Source organism: Aedes albopictus, chromosome 3, assembly GCF_035046485.1.
Source record: "Aedes albopictus strain Foshan chromosome 3, AalbF5, whole genome shotgun sequence".
Classification (NCBI taxonomy): Eukaryota; Metazoa; Arthropoda; class Insecta; order Diptera; family Culicidae; genus Aedes; species Aedes albopictus.
Genome location: NC_085138.1, coordinates 169,841,551 through 169,857,440, shown reverse-complemented (window position 1 = coordinate 169,857,440; position 15,890 = coordinate 169,841,551). Strand labels below are relative to the sequence as shown.

The window sequence follows — 15,890 nt, the reverse complement described above, 5'->3', positions numbered from 1 at the left end:
GCGTTTGAATTGATAGTTATTGGAGACGATTCTTAACTTGTCACATTTTACAAGATCATTGTCCAAAATGTACTATGTGATTGACTCTATTAGTTTTGTTTGGAAATATGATACCAGAAATATGAATTATAATTATATATATAAATAGCAATTCTTTGTACGACTTCTTTTTTAAATCGCCGAATAATGAAATCTTAAGTTTTCAAAGGAATTCTTTTTTGGGTATCCCAAAGAAGTTCTGAAATTTCTAGCAGCATCACAGAATAATATTGTTAAATGCTTGGTTAAAGGCTTCCTTGTGAAATTCAAGTATCATGTGAAAATAACTCTGTCAGAATTTAAAATGGAATACAGCAGAAGTTTTTGGAGCCCAGAGAAAATAGATGTCACATTATAAAAGGCCCATATAGCTGAAGCGTAAACGCGAGTGCATTCATTGAAACCATGCTGAAGGTGATTTCTAGTCGATAACTATAAATTTCATTGACTTTCTTGGGCATCGAGTATTTGCGTGTCTATCAAAGAATGCACAAATTCAAATGTTCATTGAGGAAGTTATAATATTTTTCAACGTTCTCATTAAACTCTAAGCGATTCAGGCGTTATCCTAATTTAGACGTTACGCCAAAAAGAAGAGAGGGTTGGATTGAGCAGCCTAAGCAAATTGATAAATAACATTATATTCTTGAAAAGCATTACTCCACTCTTCAGCATTCACGCTGATGTATTTCGTACATTACGTTAAAAAAAACCTCACCTATCCTATACAAATCAGTGTAGTGCTGGTAGCGGTGATCAATTTCTGGTTTTTCCATATGAACCTCCATACAAACTTCAGACGAGTTTAGCACCGCCCAATTGTGAATGACTTTAGCTGAAAATCAGAACGAACCGAAAGGGTACCCATCGAACTCTTTGAGATGTAATTATCCCATATAAGCTTGAGGTGTCCTAGTAAGAATCTCTGCAGGGAATCCATGGAAAAATTCTTGAACAATTTCTTGGAAGTATTTTCGGAGAAAAATTCTGGGATTTCCCTGGAGGAATTCCTCGACAGTTCCTGGGAGAATTCTGAAAGAATCTTCTCTGGACGAATTCCTGAAGGATTACCTGGAGAAATGTCCGAAAGCGCTACTAGCATGTAAGTACTTATACATATATTTAAAGTTAGTTACAGTGACTGTGTAAGAATCACAGGATATATTTCCGAAAGAATCGCAGGACGACTTTATGAAGAAACTACTGTGCAGGAACTGCAGGGAGTATTCTTGAAGAAATTCATGGATGGAATCCTGCATTAATCTGTGGATGAACTCCTTAAAGATTTCCCGGAGATTATTTTGAAAGAATACCTGGATGATTTTTTGGAGAATTTCCTTTCTACTGTATCCCTGAAAAATAATATTGAAGAATTCCAATACAAATCACTGCAGCAATTCCTCTAGAAATCCTTCAAGAAATTCAAAAATCTTCAGATAATCCTGGAAAAAAAATCTTAAGTGATTCCCTGGAGAAGATGATTGACGGTTACTGAAATTTTTGAACGAACCCCTGAATAAATTTTTGAAAATATCCCGAGAGGAATTTCTGAAGGAATCCATACAGGAATTCCCGAAGTAATCCTTGACGGAATTCTTGGAAAACCCCCTAGAGGAATTCCTGTAGGTATGCCTGGAGTAAAAACTGTAGGAATCCCTGGAGGAATTTCTGAAAGTATGCCTCGAGGAATCCCTGGATGAATTCCTGGAGGAATCCTAAGTAACCGCATCAGGAATCCCTGTAAGAATTACAAGAAAAAAATCTGGGTGGATCCTTTGAGGAATATCTGGACGAATTCCTGAAAGAATCCCTAGAGAAATTCTTTGAGAAATCACATAAGGAATTCTTGGAGAAATCCCTGAAGCAATTCTTTGATGAATCTCTGGAGGAAATCCTGGAGAACCTTCTGGACATATCCCTGGAGGAATTTTTTAAGCATTTCTTGGAGACATCCCTGGAGAAATTCCTGGACGAATACCATGGACAATCCCTGGAAAAATTCCCAGATGAATTTCTGATGAAACCTTTAGAGGAATTCTGGGAGAGACCTCTAGAAAAATTCCCGGAGTAATCCCCTGGAGGAATTCCCGAATGAATTCCTATAACAATCCCTGGAAGAATTCCTTTATTAATCCGTGAAGAATTCCTGGAGGAATTCATGCAGGAATATCTGGAGAAATCCCTGGAAGAATTCCTGGAGAAATTCCTTGAGGACTCCCTGGAGAAATTCCTGTATGAATTCCTGGAGCAAACCCTGGAAGATATCCTGAAGGAATTCTTGGATGAATTCCTGGAAAATACCCTAGAGGAATTCTAGGAGGACTCTCTGGAGAAATTTCAGAAGAATCCTTTAGAGGAATTCCAGAAGAAATCTTGAGAGATATTTGTACAGAAATTCTTGGAGGAATTTTTTGGAGGAACCTCAGAAGAAATGCCTGACAAAACGACTGGACAAATTTCTGTCGGAAACCCAGGAAGATTTCCTGGATAAATCCCTAAAGGAATTCTTGGGGAAAGTCCAGGAGGAATTGCTGTAGCAATTTCCGAAGAAAGCCCTGAATCAATTCCTGAAGGAATTCCTGAAGCAATTCTAAAGAAATTGCTGGGCTAATGCTGAAAATACCTCTTGAGGAATTCCTAGAGGAAACCTTAGAGAAATTTTTAGAGAAACTCTTGGTAAAATCCCTGGAAGAATCCCTGGAACAATTTCTAGAAAATGCCCTGGAGGAATGCCTGGAGGAATTTCTTGACAAATTCCTGTCGGAAACCTAGGAAGAATTCCTGGAGAAATCCTTAGAAGAAGCCTTGGAGAAACACCTGTGTGATAATTTCCGAGGGACTCTCTTGAGGAGAAATTCTTGGATTAATTCCTGGAGGTAACCATGGAAGAATTTCCGGAGGAATCCCTGGAAAAAAATCCTGGAGGAATTCCTGCATAAATTTCTGAAACAATTTCTGAAGGAATCCTTGGAAGATTTCCAGCAAAAATTGCTGGATGAAATGCTGTAGGAATTTCTGAAAAAAAAATCGCGGAGGAATTCCTGGACCAATTTCTGAAGAAATTTCTGGATGAATTCCTGAAGAAATACCTGGGGTAGTTCCTGAAGGAATTCTTAGTGGAATTCCTGGAGAAGTCCATTGAGAAATGCCTGGAGGAATATCTGAAATAATTCCAGGAGAATTGGGATAATTTCTGAAGGAATCCCTGGAGAACTTCCTGGAGGATTCCTGAAAAAAATCCTTGAAGGAATTCCTAGAGGAATCTCAGGAGGAGTTCAGGCAGGAATCCCTGGATGATTTCTTCGAGTAATTCCTGGAATCCGGGAGGAATTGTTGAAGGAAATTGCGGCAGTAATTTCTGTAGAAAATTCAGGAGGAAATCCAGGATCAATGTCTGGAGGAATTTTTGAAGGAATTCCTGGGGTAATTCTGAAGAAACCTCTTGATGAATTCCTGGAGGAATCTTCAGAGAAAGTTCTAGAGAAATTCTTGAAGAATCTCTGTAGGAATTCTTGAAAACAAAAACCCTGGAGGAATCCCTGAAGCAATTTTTGGAGAAACCTCTGGAGGAATGCCTAGAGCAATTTCTGGACAGATTTCTGTCGGAAACCCAGGAGGAATTTCTGGAGGAACTTCTGGACAAAATCATGGCGGAATCTTAGGAGGAATTCCTGGAGAAATCCCTAGAAGAATTCTTGGGGCAATTCCGTGGAACTGTTGGGCAGAGGTGGACAAAACACAATGGAAACGAAATAATCAAAGAAGGGAATCGGACTCGGAATGAAACACTTCGTGTGAATGAAACTAGAAAAAATACTTTAATCACGTCTGAACGGGTTTAACGTAAGGGACTGAATGAATAATGCTACTCATTTATGCACGCGTGGCGCGCTCGCTCGGCTCTGCTGTGGAAAGTTTTCGCAGGGTTGATCTCGCCTTCGATCTCGCCGAATGCCACACTGAGAGGAAACAGTATTGCATATTCCCAACAGGAACTATCCCTGGGAGAATTCCTGGAGGAATCCTTGAATTAATTCCTGTAGGAATCTCTAAATAAATTTTGGAAGCAATCCCTGGAGAAATTTCTGGAGAAATTCCTAGAGGAATTCCCAGATAAGTATCTGGAGGAATTTCCCGAGGAATTTCAGGAGGAATTGCTAGAGCAATTTCTGAAGGAATTCCAGGAGGAATTTTTGGAGGAAATACTAGAGGAATCATCGGAGGAATTCCTGGAGGAATCTCTGGAAGAATCCTCATAGGAATCCCTGAAGGAATTCCTGGAGCAATTTTTGGAGGATCCGTGAAAAAATTCCTGGCAGAATCTGTAGAGGAATCCCTGGAGGAGAAATTCTTGATAAAATTTCCGAATGAATCCCTGGAAAATTTCCTGAAGAAATTCCTGAATGGTAAATCCTGGAGGAATTCTTAGTGGAATTCCTGGAGGAGTTCACAGAGAAATGCTTGGATGAAATCCTAAAGGAATGCCTGGAGGAATACCTTGAATAATTCCTGGATAAATTCCTGAATAAATTCCTGAAGGAATTTCTGGAGCAATTTTTGAAGGAATCCCTGGATTCCTGAAGAAATCCCTGGGGAAGTTTCTTAAGGAATCCCTGGAGAATTTCCAGGAGAAATTGCTGGAGGAACTGCGATAATTATTTTTGAAGGAATCCCTGTAGGAGTTCCTGGGATACTTCTGGAGGAATCCCTATAGAAATCCCTGGAAAAACTCCTGGGGGAATGCCTGGAACATGCCGCCTGTGAGAATATATGGAGGAATCTCTAGAGAAATTCCTTGAGAAATTTCTAGAGTGGTTCCTGGAGGACTCCCTGCAAAAATTCCATGAGCAATCCCTGAATGAATTCCTGGAGATTTCTCTTAATGACTCACTGGAACAATTGCAGGAGGAATCCCTGGTGGAATTCCTGGAGGAGTCCCTAGAGGAATATCTAGAGGAATGAATGCCTGGACGAATCCCTGTAGATTTTTTTAGAGGAATCCATGCAAGAATTCTCTCTCAGAGGAATCCTGGAAGAATTCCTGAGGAATTTTTGGAGAAATCCCTTGAGCAGTTCCCGGAGGAGTCCCTTGAGGAATTCCCGGAGGAATCCCAGGAAGAATTCCAGAAGAAATACAAAGTTTAATTTCTGAGGGAATTCCAGAAGAAGTTTCTGAGGAAATCTCAGTACTGAAGAAATTGCTGAAATTCCTAAGGAAATCCTGAAATCGTGGATTAATTCCTGGAGGAGTTTCTGAAGGTATCCCAAGAAGAGTTCTTGGAGGCGTTTTTAAAATAATCCCGGAAGTTGTTCCTGAAAGAATTGTAGAGGGAATTCGCGGGTGATTCCCTGCAGGAATTCTTGGAGAAATTTCTGAAGAAACCCCATGAGGAATTCCTTAGGGAATCTCAGGAAAGCTTTCTTAGCGAATTCCTGGTAGCATTTTTGTAGGAATCCCTAGAAAAAAAAATCTGAAGAAATCCGTGTCTGTAGTAATTTTCTGCAAGGTTGCGACCATTCATTTGCAAAGATTTACATTCATTTGCTATTATCTCAGTTCAGAAGCATGCTATCGAAAAACAATGTATGGATGAATTTAACCTTGTAGTTTTATCTGAAAGTTTGCCGAATAACATTGGGGTCGCACACGCATACCAAAGTCGTGAGCGGGCTGTGAAGGCAACTTTCCACAGCGTGAATGTAATTTATGTTCACCGCGTGGAGAGTTGCCTTCACAGCTCGCTCACGACTTTGCTATGCGTGTGCGACCCCAATGTTATTCGGCAAACTTTCAGATAAAACTACAAGGTTAAATTCATCCATACATTGTTTTTCGATAGCATGCTTCTGAACTGAGATAATAGCAAATGAATGTAAATCTTTGCAAATGAATGGTCGCAACCTTGATTTTCTGAATGATTTTTTTCTATAAATTCCTGCAAAAATACTCCATCACAGATGGAATTATTGGAGCAAGCCCTAGCGGAATTCCGGAAGGAATATGGAGAAATACCTGTAGATATCTCTGAACGAATACCTGCAGAAGGATCTCTGGAGAAATTCCTGAAGGAAATCTCAAAGAGGAGGAACCACTGAAGATATCCCAGGACAAATCCTCGAAGATATATGAATTCTCGAAGGAATCTCTTGAGGAATCCATGATGAAATCGCTGCAACTAGCTATGGAAGAAAATCCTGGATGAATTATTTATACTCATATAATTTACGAAACAATGAACAAATCTAAAACAGTCATTTTGATTCCTCAAAACTGCAATGCCGATTTGCATATTCACATATCTGGCGCCCATCCCGCTTAAAAGTCATTATAAGTCAGGCCCCCCTGGACCCCCCCCAGAAAAAAATCCAAGGTACGCCAATGAATACATAAAAGAAACCTGAAGAAACTTAAAGGAATTCCAGGAACAATGCAAGAAAGAATCGCGAAGGGATCCTTAACACACGGGAGCATTACCTGAAAGAATGCTGGAAGGAATTCAGGGAGAGATCAGTGCAAGATTGAATGAATAAATCCTACGAACCAAAATTTTTGAAATGCTTCCAGCACGCAAAAAATCAGCAAAAGAAATTGCTGAATTTCAGCAACATTTTTGCTGAATTTCAGCATAACTTTGCTGATCAACTATCAAAATTGCTGGATGGTTCAGCAAGTTGAAAAATTATTGCTGATACCAGTAATTTGTATTGTTAAATGCAATCAGCACGCAAAAAATCAGCAAAGTTTTCTGATTACCAGCAAAAATATTTTGCAGTGTAGGAGAAATCCCGAAAGGAATCGTGGTGGAATTCTTGAAAGAATCTCGGGAGAAAATCCAAATACAAACTCGGTAATTCAGTAAAACAATCTCTGGAGGACTCTATAAGAGAATTCTGGGAAGAGTGCTTACAGGAATCAATTAAGGAAACGCGGGAGGAAACCCATAATGAATTCTGAAGGTATCCCAGTTGAAATCCCTGAAAAAAAAAGAATCTTGGAGTAATCCCTGAAAGGATCTTAAAATGAGTTCCTTTCGAACATCCCGAAGGCATCCCAGGATGAAATCCCATATGAAATCCCTGAAAGAATCCCTGGAGGAACCCCAAAACGAAATTCAGCATAAGGGTCCTGCAGAACGTGGAACCTAACAATTGTAAACATAAACAGCAGACCTGCTTCTGCCGGGGGTATGAGTAAATGGATATTCAGTGCTCTTCTCAAGAAACACACCAGAAGCTCAACTTATCTCTCGAAAGCTTCGTGTCGTGAACCGATATATGCAGGGTTCAGTACGTAACACCAACAAGAGGTGGTCGAAAGGTATACCAGCATAGAAAAACACAATTTGGTATAGAATCCAAACAGTAAATTTGCACTAACGGTTGTGGTTACTTCATCTCAAAGAGTTGATTCTTTGTTGAACAGTATGAAATCCAAAGCTCATGACTGTAAATAACAGTTTGCTCAATGCATATCAATAGGTAACAGTATGTTATGGAGTCCAGGCTATGTTCAATTATATACGAATTAGAACTGGTAGGCTGTGAGATCACACTATATCAAATGGTCGATTCCATGTCTCACAAGCACGTGCGTGTGATGCGACCATGCCTAGGCGAGTCCACCCTAGAAATGGGAGGCCACCGGCTTACTGGTGGACCGACGCGATTGCGGACCTGCGCCGCGCCTGCCTAAGGGCTAGGCGGCGGATGCAGCGAGCACGATCAGAGGAAGAGCGAAACGAACGGCGGGTGGTGTTCGCCGCTGCAAAAGCCGCGCTTAAGACCGAGATAAGAGCAAGCAAAAAGGCCTGCTTTGAGGGTCTCTGTCAGAGTGCCAATACGAACCCGTGGGGTGACGCCTACAGGATCGTTATGGCCAAGACGAGAGGTGTGATGGCTCCTACAGAGCAATCTCCAGAGATGTTGGAGGGGATCATTGGAGGACTTTTTCCGCGTCATGATCCTAGTCCTTGGCCTCCTTTCGTAGGACAGCCGGGGACTGGGGCTGGCGATGAGGAGAGGGTCACCGATGTGGAACTTGCGGGGATAGCTAAGTCCCTTAGCGTAGGTAAGGCCCCAGGTCCGGACGGAGTTCCGAACCTGGCCTTAAAAGTAGCTATTGCAGAGGCTCCCGAGATGTTCAGGTCTGCTATGCAGAAATGCCTGGACGAGGGAGTTTTCCCAGAAGCTTGGAAGAGGCAGAGCCTGGTACTATTGCCAAAGGCGGGGAAACCACCCGGAGACCCGTCGGCATATAGACCAATATGCTTGATTGACACGGCGGGGAAGGTGCTCGAAAAGATCATCCTCAATAGAATGTTGCGGTTCACCGAGGGCGAAAATGGTCTTTCGAGTAACCAGTACGGCTTCCGGAAGGGGAGGTCCACCGTAGACGCTATCTTGTCGGTTACAAAAACCGCCGAGAAAGCACTCGAGCCTAAGAGGAGGGGAATTCGCTTTTGCGCGGTAGTGACTCTGGATGTAAGGAATGCGTTTAATAGCGCCAGCTGGTCTGCTATTGCCGATGCGCTCTTGCGTCTGGGGATACCGGAGTACCTGTACAAGATTCTCGGAAGTTACTTTCAGAATCGTGTACTAGTCTACGACACGGAGGTGGGTCGGAAGTGCTTTCACATAACCTCAGGAGTCCCGCAAGGTTCCATCCTGGGTCCGGTGTTATGGAATGTCATGTACGACGAGGTGTTGAGGTTAGAGTATCCAGTGGGAGTGGTGATTGTCGGATTTGCCGACGACATTACGCTCGAAGTCTACGGTGAAACGATCGAGGAGGTAAAGTTGACTACCAACCACTCGATCAAGGTTGTGGAGGCGTGGATGCGGTCCAGGAAACTGGAGCTGGCTCACCACAAGACAGAGGTGACGGTTGTTAACAACCTGAAGTCGGAGCAGCAGACGGAGATCAGTGTAGGAGACTGTACTATCCTGTCAAAGCGCTCCGTCAAACACTTGGGCGTGATAATCGACGATAAGCTTACTTTCGGTAGCCACGTCGATCATGCCTGTAAAAGAGCCTCCACAGCTATTGCGGCACTGTCCCGGATGATGTCCAATAGCTCTGCGGTGTACGCCAGTAAGCGCAAGCTTCTGGCTAGTGTTGCTACATCCATACTTAGGTATGGCGGCCCGGCGTGGGGCACCGCGCTAAGTACTAAATGCTACCGACGGAAGCTGGAAAGTACTTACAGGCTTATGTGCCTGAGGGTTGCGAGCGCGTACCGTACCGTGTCACACGACGCTCTCTGCGTCATTACTGGTATGGTGCCTATCAGCATTCTTATCAGTGAGGACATGGAGTGCTTCGAAATGCGCGGCACAAGAGGCATACGCAGGACTGTCAGGACGGCCTCTATGGTCAAATGGCAGCGCGCGTGGGACAGCTCCACCAAAGGAAGGTGGACCTATAGGTTGATACCGAGGGTAGATAGTTGGATTAATAGGCGCCATGGGGAAGTCACATTCCACCTGACACAGGTCCTTACAGGTCATGGTTGCTTCCGACAGTATCTACACCGTTTCGGGCATGCGGATTCTCCCGAATGCCCAGTGTGCAATGGTTTAGAGGAAACGGCGGAACACGTTTTGTTCGTGTGCCCGCGTTTTCGCACAATGCGTGACCGCATGCTTGCCACATGCGGGGAAGACACAACTCCGGACAACTTGGTCCAGAGGATGTGTAGGGATGAGTTTGGCTGGAACGCCGTTTCAACGGCTATTACCCACATCGTCTGGGAGCTACAGAGGAGGTGGCGCGTGGACTCGGAGAATGGCTAGTCCAGATGCAGTACAAGAGGTGGTCCAGGGGTTCGGAGTCGGCTTCGTAGGTCATACCGGTGCCCTGCGGTCGAGATCGACCCTTACAACGATTAAGTGGCCGCGGAGAGGAAGTCCCGGTAGCGGTGCTGTCGTGGCGTCGGTCTACTGGGTTGGATCCGAGCCCGCGGTTGGAAAGGGGTCCCCGGCAAGGGTCGGGGTAGGTGAGATCCTGCTGTCCGCAACCTACGGGTGCATCTGATAGGGCCTGAAGGGTAGTGATACCCTTCCTTACGGGCAGGTCAGATCGGGTTGCACGTGGGCATCAGTTCTTGATGTCCGCTCAGCAGTAGGGCGCGGGCGGGGTTGACCCTGCCCGCCTTCCGAGGACAAAGGGAGTGGCGAGGACCACTCGGGAAACTGGCTAAGCGCCAGCATGCTACCGTGATGGACTCTCCAAAGCGAGTCATCGATGTTCGTTGCTGCAGGCTACGCAGCTAACCTTGTGGGTGCGATGTGCACTAGCCCCTCTCTGAAGCAATACCTTCTTGGTGGTTCCGGAGAGACGTAGGGTTTGGCGACCATAGGAATGGTTTAGTGGGTACGAGGAGAGAGTAGTCCTGGATTTTACTTTTGTTGTAGAAGACAGCCTGTCAGACCTACACTACCCTAACCTTCTGTTAGGGTGTCTGTTGAGCAGATTATCCCCCTATGGTTTAGAAGGAAAAAAAAAAAAATGTCTCACAAGCACACTCATACTTGCACATTTTACTCTATATAACATTTTTGAAACCTTCTGACAAATAGTTGCGTGCCTTTGTATTTGTGAGAAAAGTCCCTTTCCAAATGTTACGCATCTTTCGCTAACCTCATCGCCGTGCGCGTGCCTAACGTCGACCAAACAATAGTGGTTTCTGCTTTCAGTGGTGTTGCGTGTACGTACACGCTGCATTACACGAACACCACCTGAGTTACTGGTTGAAAATAGTAGACAAAGATCAGCTGTTCCCGGCAAAATCAAATGGGCATATTTTCAACCAGTAGATTTGCATTAGTGTTCGTGACACCACGCTGCGAAACCACTATAGTCCAGTTTACGAGCCGATTTTATGAATGAATTTTGACAGGAGGTAGTGTCCAATAACCCGTGAAAACCAATATCATCATCAACATTGTTGTCACTTCGTAAAATGGCTCATTCGAGACGAACCTCACAACGGCATCCGCAAACCGTGCAAATCCCGACGGAAAATCCGCCCCATCCGGAGGAAAACAACAAAACGAGTCGTATTATTGAAGGTAAACTTTTATACAATCCATGAATTTTATCGGTAAAGGCATCTAATCCAATATTTCCCAATTTTTTGTTTCCTGTAGGTGACTGATCCAGAAAAAAAAACGAGAGCGAGAAGTCCGCATCAACGACATTGGCAGGATCAATGCAACGAAAAAGCAGCCCTCGGAGCCAGTGACGGAACCCGCAGAAGTCGGAAAACTGCCAGGACAGGAACCCCGCACTCAGCTGCACTGGACGGAGACACCAAGAAACAAAAACAAATCATTCGGCTGCCAATCTTGACGGAATAACAAAGGTAAGTTTTTTTGTCATACAAAAAATACTTAAATGTAATTTCCATTCCAATTTTGTTTTGTAGGTTGTGGGAAACTCAGTATTCGGACTATTGACAACGATGACCCGCGTCCCGCCGATGTGGTAGCCGACCAGCAGCCCAACGTCACCACCGTCAACCCGGAGACAAACAACCTATGGAATCTGGACCAGCTGTCGAATCCCTCCACTGAATCGACCGTCGAATCGACTATGGGGGTCAACACCATCGGCCAACTGCAGGCGGCCGCCCCGGTCCGCCCACCACGGCCACGGCCACGACCACGACGACGGCTCACAGCTGCAACCCCACCACCATCAGCCCACGATGCTCGAAACAGCACTGCCAAGCTACAACCGCTGCGGCCCCACGGGGTGGACGCAATCCAGCCCGGCTACCCCTTGCCTCGAACAAACAACAACCAGCAGCAAACCCACCTACACAACGAACGCATCAAATGAGAACATATCACTGAGCCATCGCAGGAACCAACCGAATCATCGGACGCCAGTACGAGCATAGAGTACGCGTCCGGAGTGAACGCCCGGATGCAGTGGGTCCCCACGAAGAACGCCGATCCCGAGAAGAGCATCATTCGACGGAAACCCAGCAGCCGGTGAACTAAACCACGCCACGCCTGGCCATGAAGAAAGTCCATAAGGGTACGTTCAAAAATTACGGCCAACATTTGGGGGAGAGGGGGGGGGGGTGTCTAGAAAAGTGACAGTACGTGTATTAGGTATAGGAAAATAGCCAGGCGCGTAGCTACAGCGCATTTGGCTCCTCAGCTCCAATGTCAGGCACGCTGGCTGTAGTACATGGCAAGCGAGCAAGACATTGGAGCTAAGGAGCCGAATGCGCTGTAGTTACGCGCATGAAAATAGCGTGACAGAGGGGGGAGGGGGGGGGTCTAGAAATCCCAAAAAAATAATGGACGTAATATTTGAATCTTCCCTAAAGCAAATGGCACAAAGTGCGCACAAGACTTGAGAAATGAATAACTGATTGCAAAAAATGTTACATATGTTTAAATTATACAAGTTTAATACAAATTACACTACTCAGATAAATAGTTCATGCATTTTTGTTATCAAGGCAATTAAGCTGTAATGCATGATTATACTGCGTATACAAAGCAAAAATTAACATATGCACCAAAAATTTCATCTGATGATTCCAAATAGAAAAAAAAATTGAATCACATCCAAGTTACAAATCTTAAATTCAACTTTCTTAGATGATTTAGAGTAATGCTTGCTTTGTATACACAGTATATATACATGCATTACAGGTTGAGCTGCATGGTTATTTTTAAGGTAAAAATACACAAACAATACAGTGTGCTGTTGACTTAAGCATACAGCACTATAAATGAACATTTTCATTTGATGTTGCAATTTTCTGCCACATATAATTCAATAACTTAACAACAATATGTCTTGCAATTATCGTTGCAAAAAATGAACAATATTATAACAACTTGGCTTATCATATTGCGAAAATTTTGTTCGAGAAAATCGTCGATTTTTTATTGTAACCTTACTTAACAGCCTATTCGTCATATTGTGAAATAGCCCATTACAATTTATCATGTGGTATACTACAATATGCTAACACTATGATTTGAAGTGATGGTGGGTATTATGTCATATTGTTGGGGTATAGTGGCAAGTGGTTGTGGACAACATGTGGGACAGTACGCGTTTTGTTCACAACTATGCGGGTAAGCAGCATTTCAACGAACACCCGAGAGTCGCAAGTAACGTAGGCACGCATCACAGATCTAGACAGCGGAAGGACGGTGTATGATGGGAACCAACATAATTCCTCGCTAATGCCGTTTTTCTTTATTATCCAGTTCCAACCTGGGTTGGAACTGGATCAGATCACAGTTTCAACCCCAACCCGATTTCGGTTTCGCTTGTACTAAAGTTTGTTTGACGTTGTTTGTTTACACATTTTCCGCCAATCCAGTTCCAACCCAGGTTCAAAAAGAAAAACGGCATAAGTGAAGTTAAGAATGCAACCAGCTGCGATGCGGCCATGTTTTTGAAGTCATCATCTGTTTCAGGTCAAACATTTGATTTAGGCGTAGTTTACGAATGATATTTTTTCTTTAACAAAAAAGTTCTTTGCATCCCCAATTGCGGCCTAATTTGAACACGTTTTTATTTATTGTAACATATTTCAGCTAAGAGAATTAGATTTTTTTCATGATTCTCCTAGTATTTTCGAAAATGTTCTTTTTTTGTTGTGGAAAATATTACGCGCTTTTCAAGAGTTGGTCCAGAAAAGTGTACTGTTTACAAACTTTTGCTGTCAAAATGGGGTTCAACGCACAATGGGGGTCAGAGATGTTGGCTCGCTTTTTTACTGTGGGGTAGTATTCGGATGACAAGTGGCTGTAAGAATGTTATTCTACAGCTCACAACCAATCAAGCAAGAACGAGATTTACAGTTGACACTCCAGTTAGAGAGTGTCATCCGCAGAACCGAATGCAGCAGCCGGGGTACGATTTTCAGCAGATCAGATCTTTTTGTTCACTTCCTATACAGAGAGCAATTGCACACCCGATCGAAATTAAAGGTGTTGATTTTAGATAGATGTAATCTAACTAACAGAAACTAATGCTTACCAAATTTCCCCAACATATGTAACGATCGGTGCTTCCATGAATCCAACACCAAGTCCAAGCAATATAGCAGCTATGTACATCTCTTCCAACGATCCGGCTTGGTACAACATCAGCCAAGCAATAATGTGAGGGATATTGACTAAAATCATCGAACGTTTCCGCCCCAACGGCTCCAACACTATACCGGACAGTACACTTCCTACCGGCTGACAGATGTAAGCTATGCTTCCTGAAACAATAGAACATTTTTCATAACATCACTTCCCACTGCCTCATTTCCCCATTTCTTACCAAACCATGAGGCCTGCACCGGTGTGAAGTGTAGAAACTCATCCGGAGCCCGGTTCTTCAAACCGCGCAACGCTGGAATGACAATGGTGGGCAAAGCGACTGCCATGCCCAAATCCAACAGCAGGAAGTTCTTCGCCGTGCTGGCCAAAATCTGCGGCAGGATCGTTCGGAACTTTCCCGCTTCCGGTTTGGGCTCTTCGCCGCCGATCGTTTTGACGAGACCATTTTTGCCTTCCATGGTCGCCGTCCCATTCACGCTGGGGCTGTCCGCGTTGATTGTGTAAACCGATTTGCTGCGTGTGGAAAATGAAACGCGATTTTTTAGTGTAAATTTGGTACTTCTGTGTAAGAAAAAAAAAATTACATACCCCATGGCGATGGTACGTTGTAACTATCTAGGATGACCAGCAACTGTTGAATGAATCCGTGCTTGATAGCATGAAGCTATGTCCCGTACTCGTCGTTCAAGCGGACCGCATCTTGACTGCGTGATTGGATTATCTGTGGGCAGAGTAAACTATACGTCAGGATTACATACTACAAACTATTGGCAGCGATAGGCACTAATCAGACGTATTAATGGACAGCTGTGGTCACCGTAGTCTAGTTAGATCTGGAATCACTCAATAGGCGAGAAGCTGTGTTCAATTATAGTGTCTAGGTCGAGATTGTTTGCTAAACATGCTTTGGAGTTGGCCTGGCGCTCTTGTCTTTTGTTCTTATCTTCTAACGAGAAGTCTCTTTTTCGGCATAACGTTGTTAAGTGTTTTCATGATTAACTAAACAAATAACAATAGTTTTACAAGTACGCATTTGATATGGATCGTGTTGGTTGTAGAACTAAAATGAAAGAAAAATAAACTTTGCATCTAGCATAAATTTATAACTCTCCATCATTAAGGTAAAACGTCAAGGAATCCCATTGTAATTTTGCATACAATCTTTTAAAGTACAAATCTGACGAACGAAGCATCGAACCAAGCTGCACTTGTTTATCCTGGCTTTGCTCACTTTCAAAAAGAGGCGAATTTTCCAAATCGAGCGCATTTGTTCACGAATTTTCAAGATTGGTGCTTTTGAAAACGTGAGTAGTAGTCCAAGTCGGCCATTGTGGCAGCCATATTTGCATTCTCTGGTGTTTCTCCTTAACAGTGTACGATACCGGCAACCAAGTTGTTCCTCATTTCGTGTCAGCAAGCCCGAGCAGAGGGGAATATCAAATTAATAACTACGAAATCACAAAACCTGTTTTTATATCTTGTTGTGTTATTATTGAATTATCAAGGTATTACGTTTCCATAACATATTTTGTTAGACAATCTTATTTTGTTATGACCAAACTATTGGTATACAGCAATTAAATAACATTTCAATATTATATTTTGTTGTGGAACAAGTTTAGTTATTATTGTATTATTGAGAGTGTACAAATACTTTATGCTATTGCTATCAAAACTAAAACAAGTTTTGAAAAAAAAAAACTACGTCATTTTACAACGCTATTTACAGCATTTCGTGAGTGAGGGGAACAACTGCATATTCT

The 15,890-nt window shown here is 43.4% G+C and overlaps 1 protein-coding gene across 2 annotated transcripts in view; it reads right to left on the bottom strand.

Annotated features, from left to right (window-relative positions):
- The window catches only part of LOC134292068 (facilitated trehalose transporter Tret1-like), a 59,941-nt gene that overhangs the window by 2,152 nt on the left and 41,899 nt on the right, over positions 1–15,890 (bottom strand). For both annotated transcript variants that reach the window (XM_062860787.1, XM_062860788.1), the window contains exons 2-4: positions 14,716–14,848; positions 14,348–14,640; positions 14,057–14,285 (exon numbers count right to left, since the gene is read on the bottom strand). In XM_062860787.1, coding sequence (XP_062716771.1) covers positions 14,057–14,285; positions 14,348–14,640; positions 14,716–14,720 — 527 coding nt within the window. In that variant the 5' untranslated portion in view covers positions 14,721–14,848. The remainder of the gene's footprint in view (positions 1–14,056; positions 14,286–14,347; positions 14,641–14,715; positions 14,849–15,890) is intronic.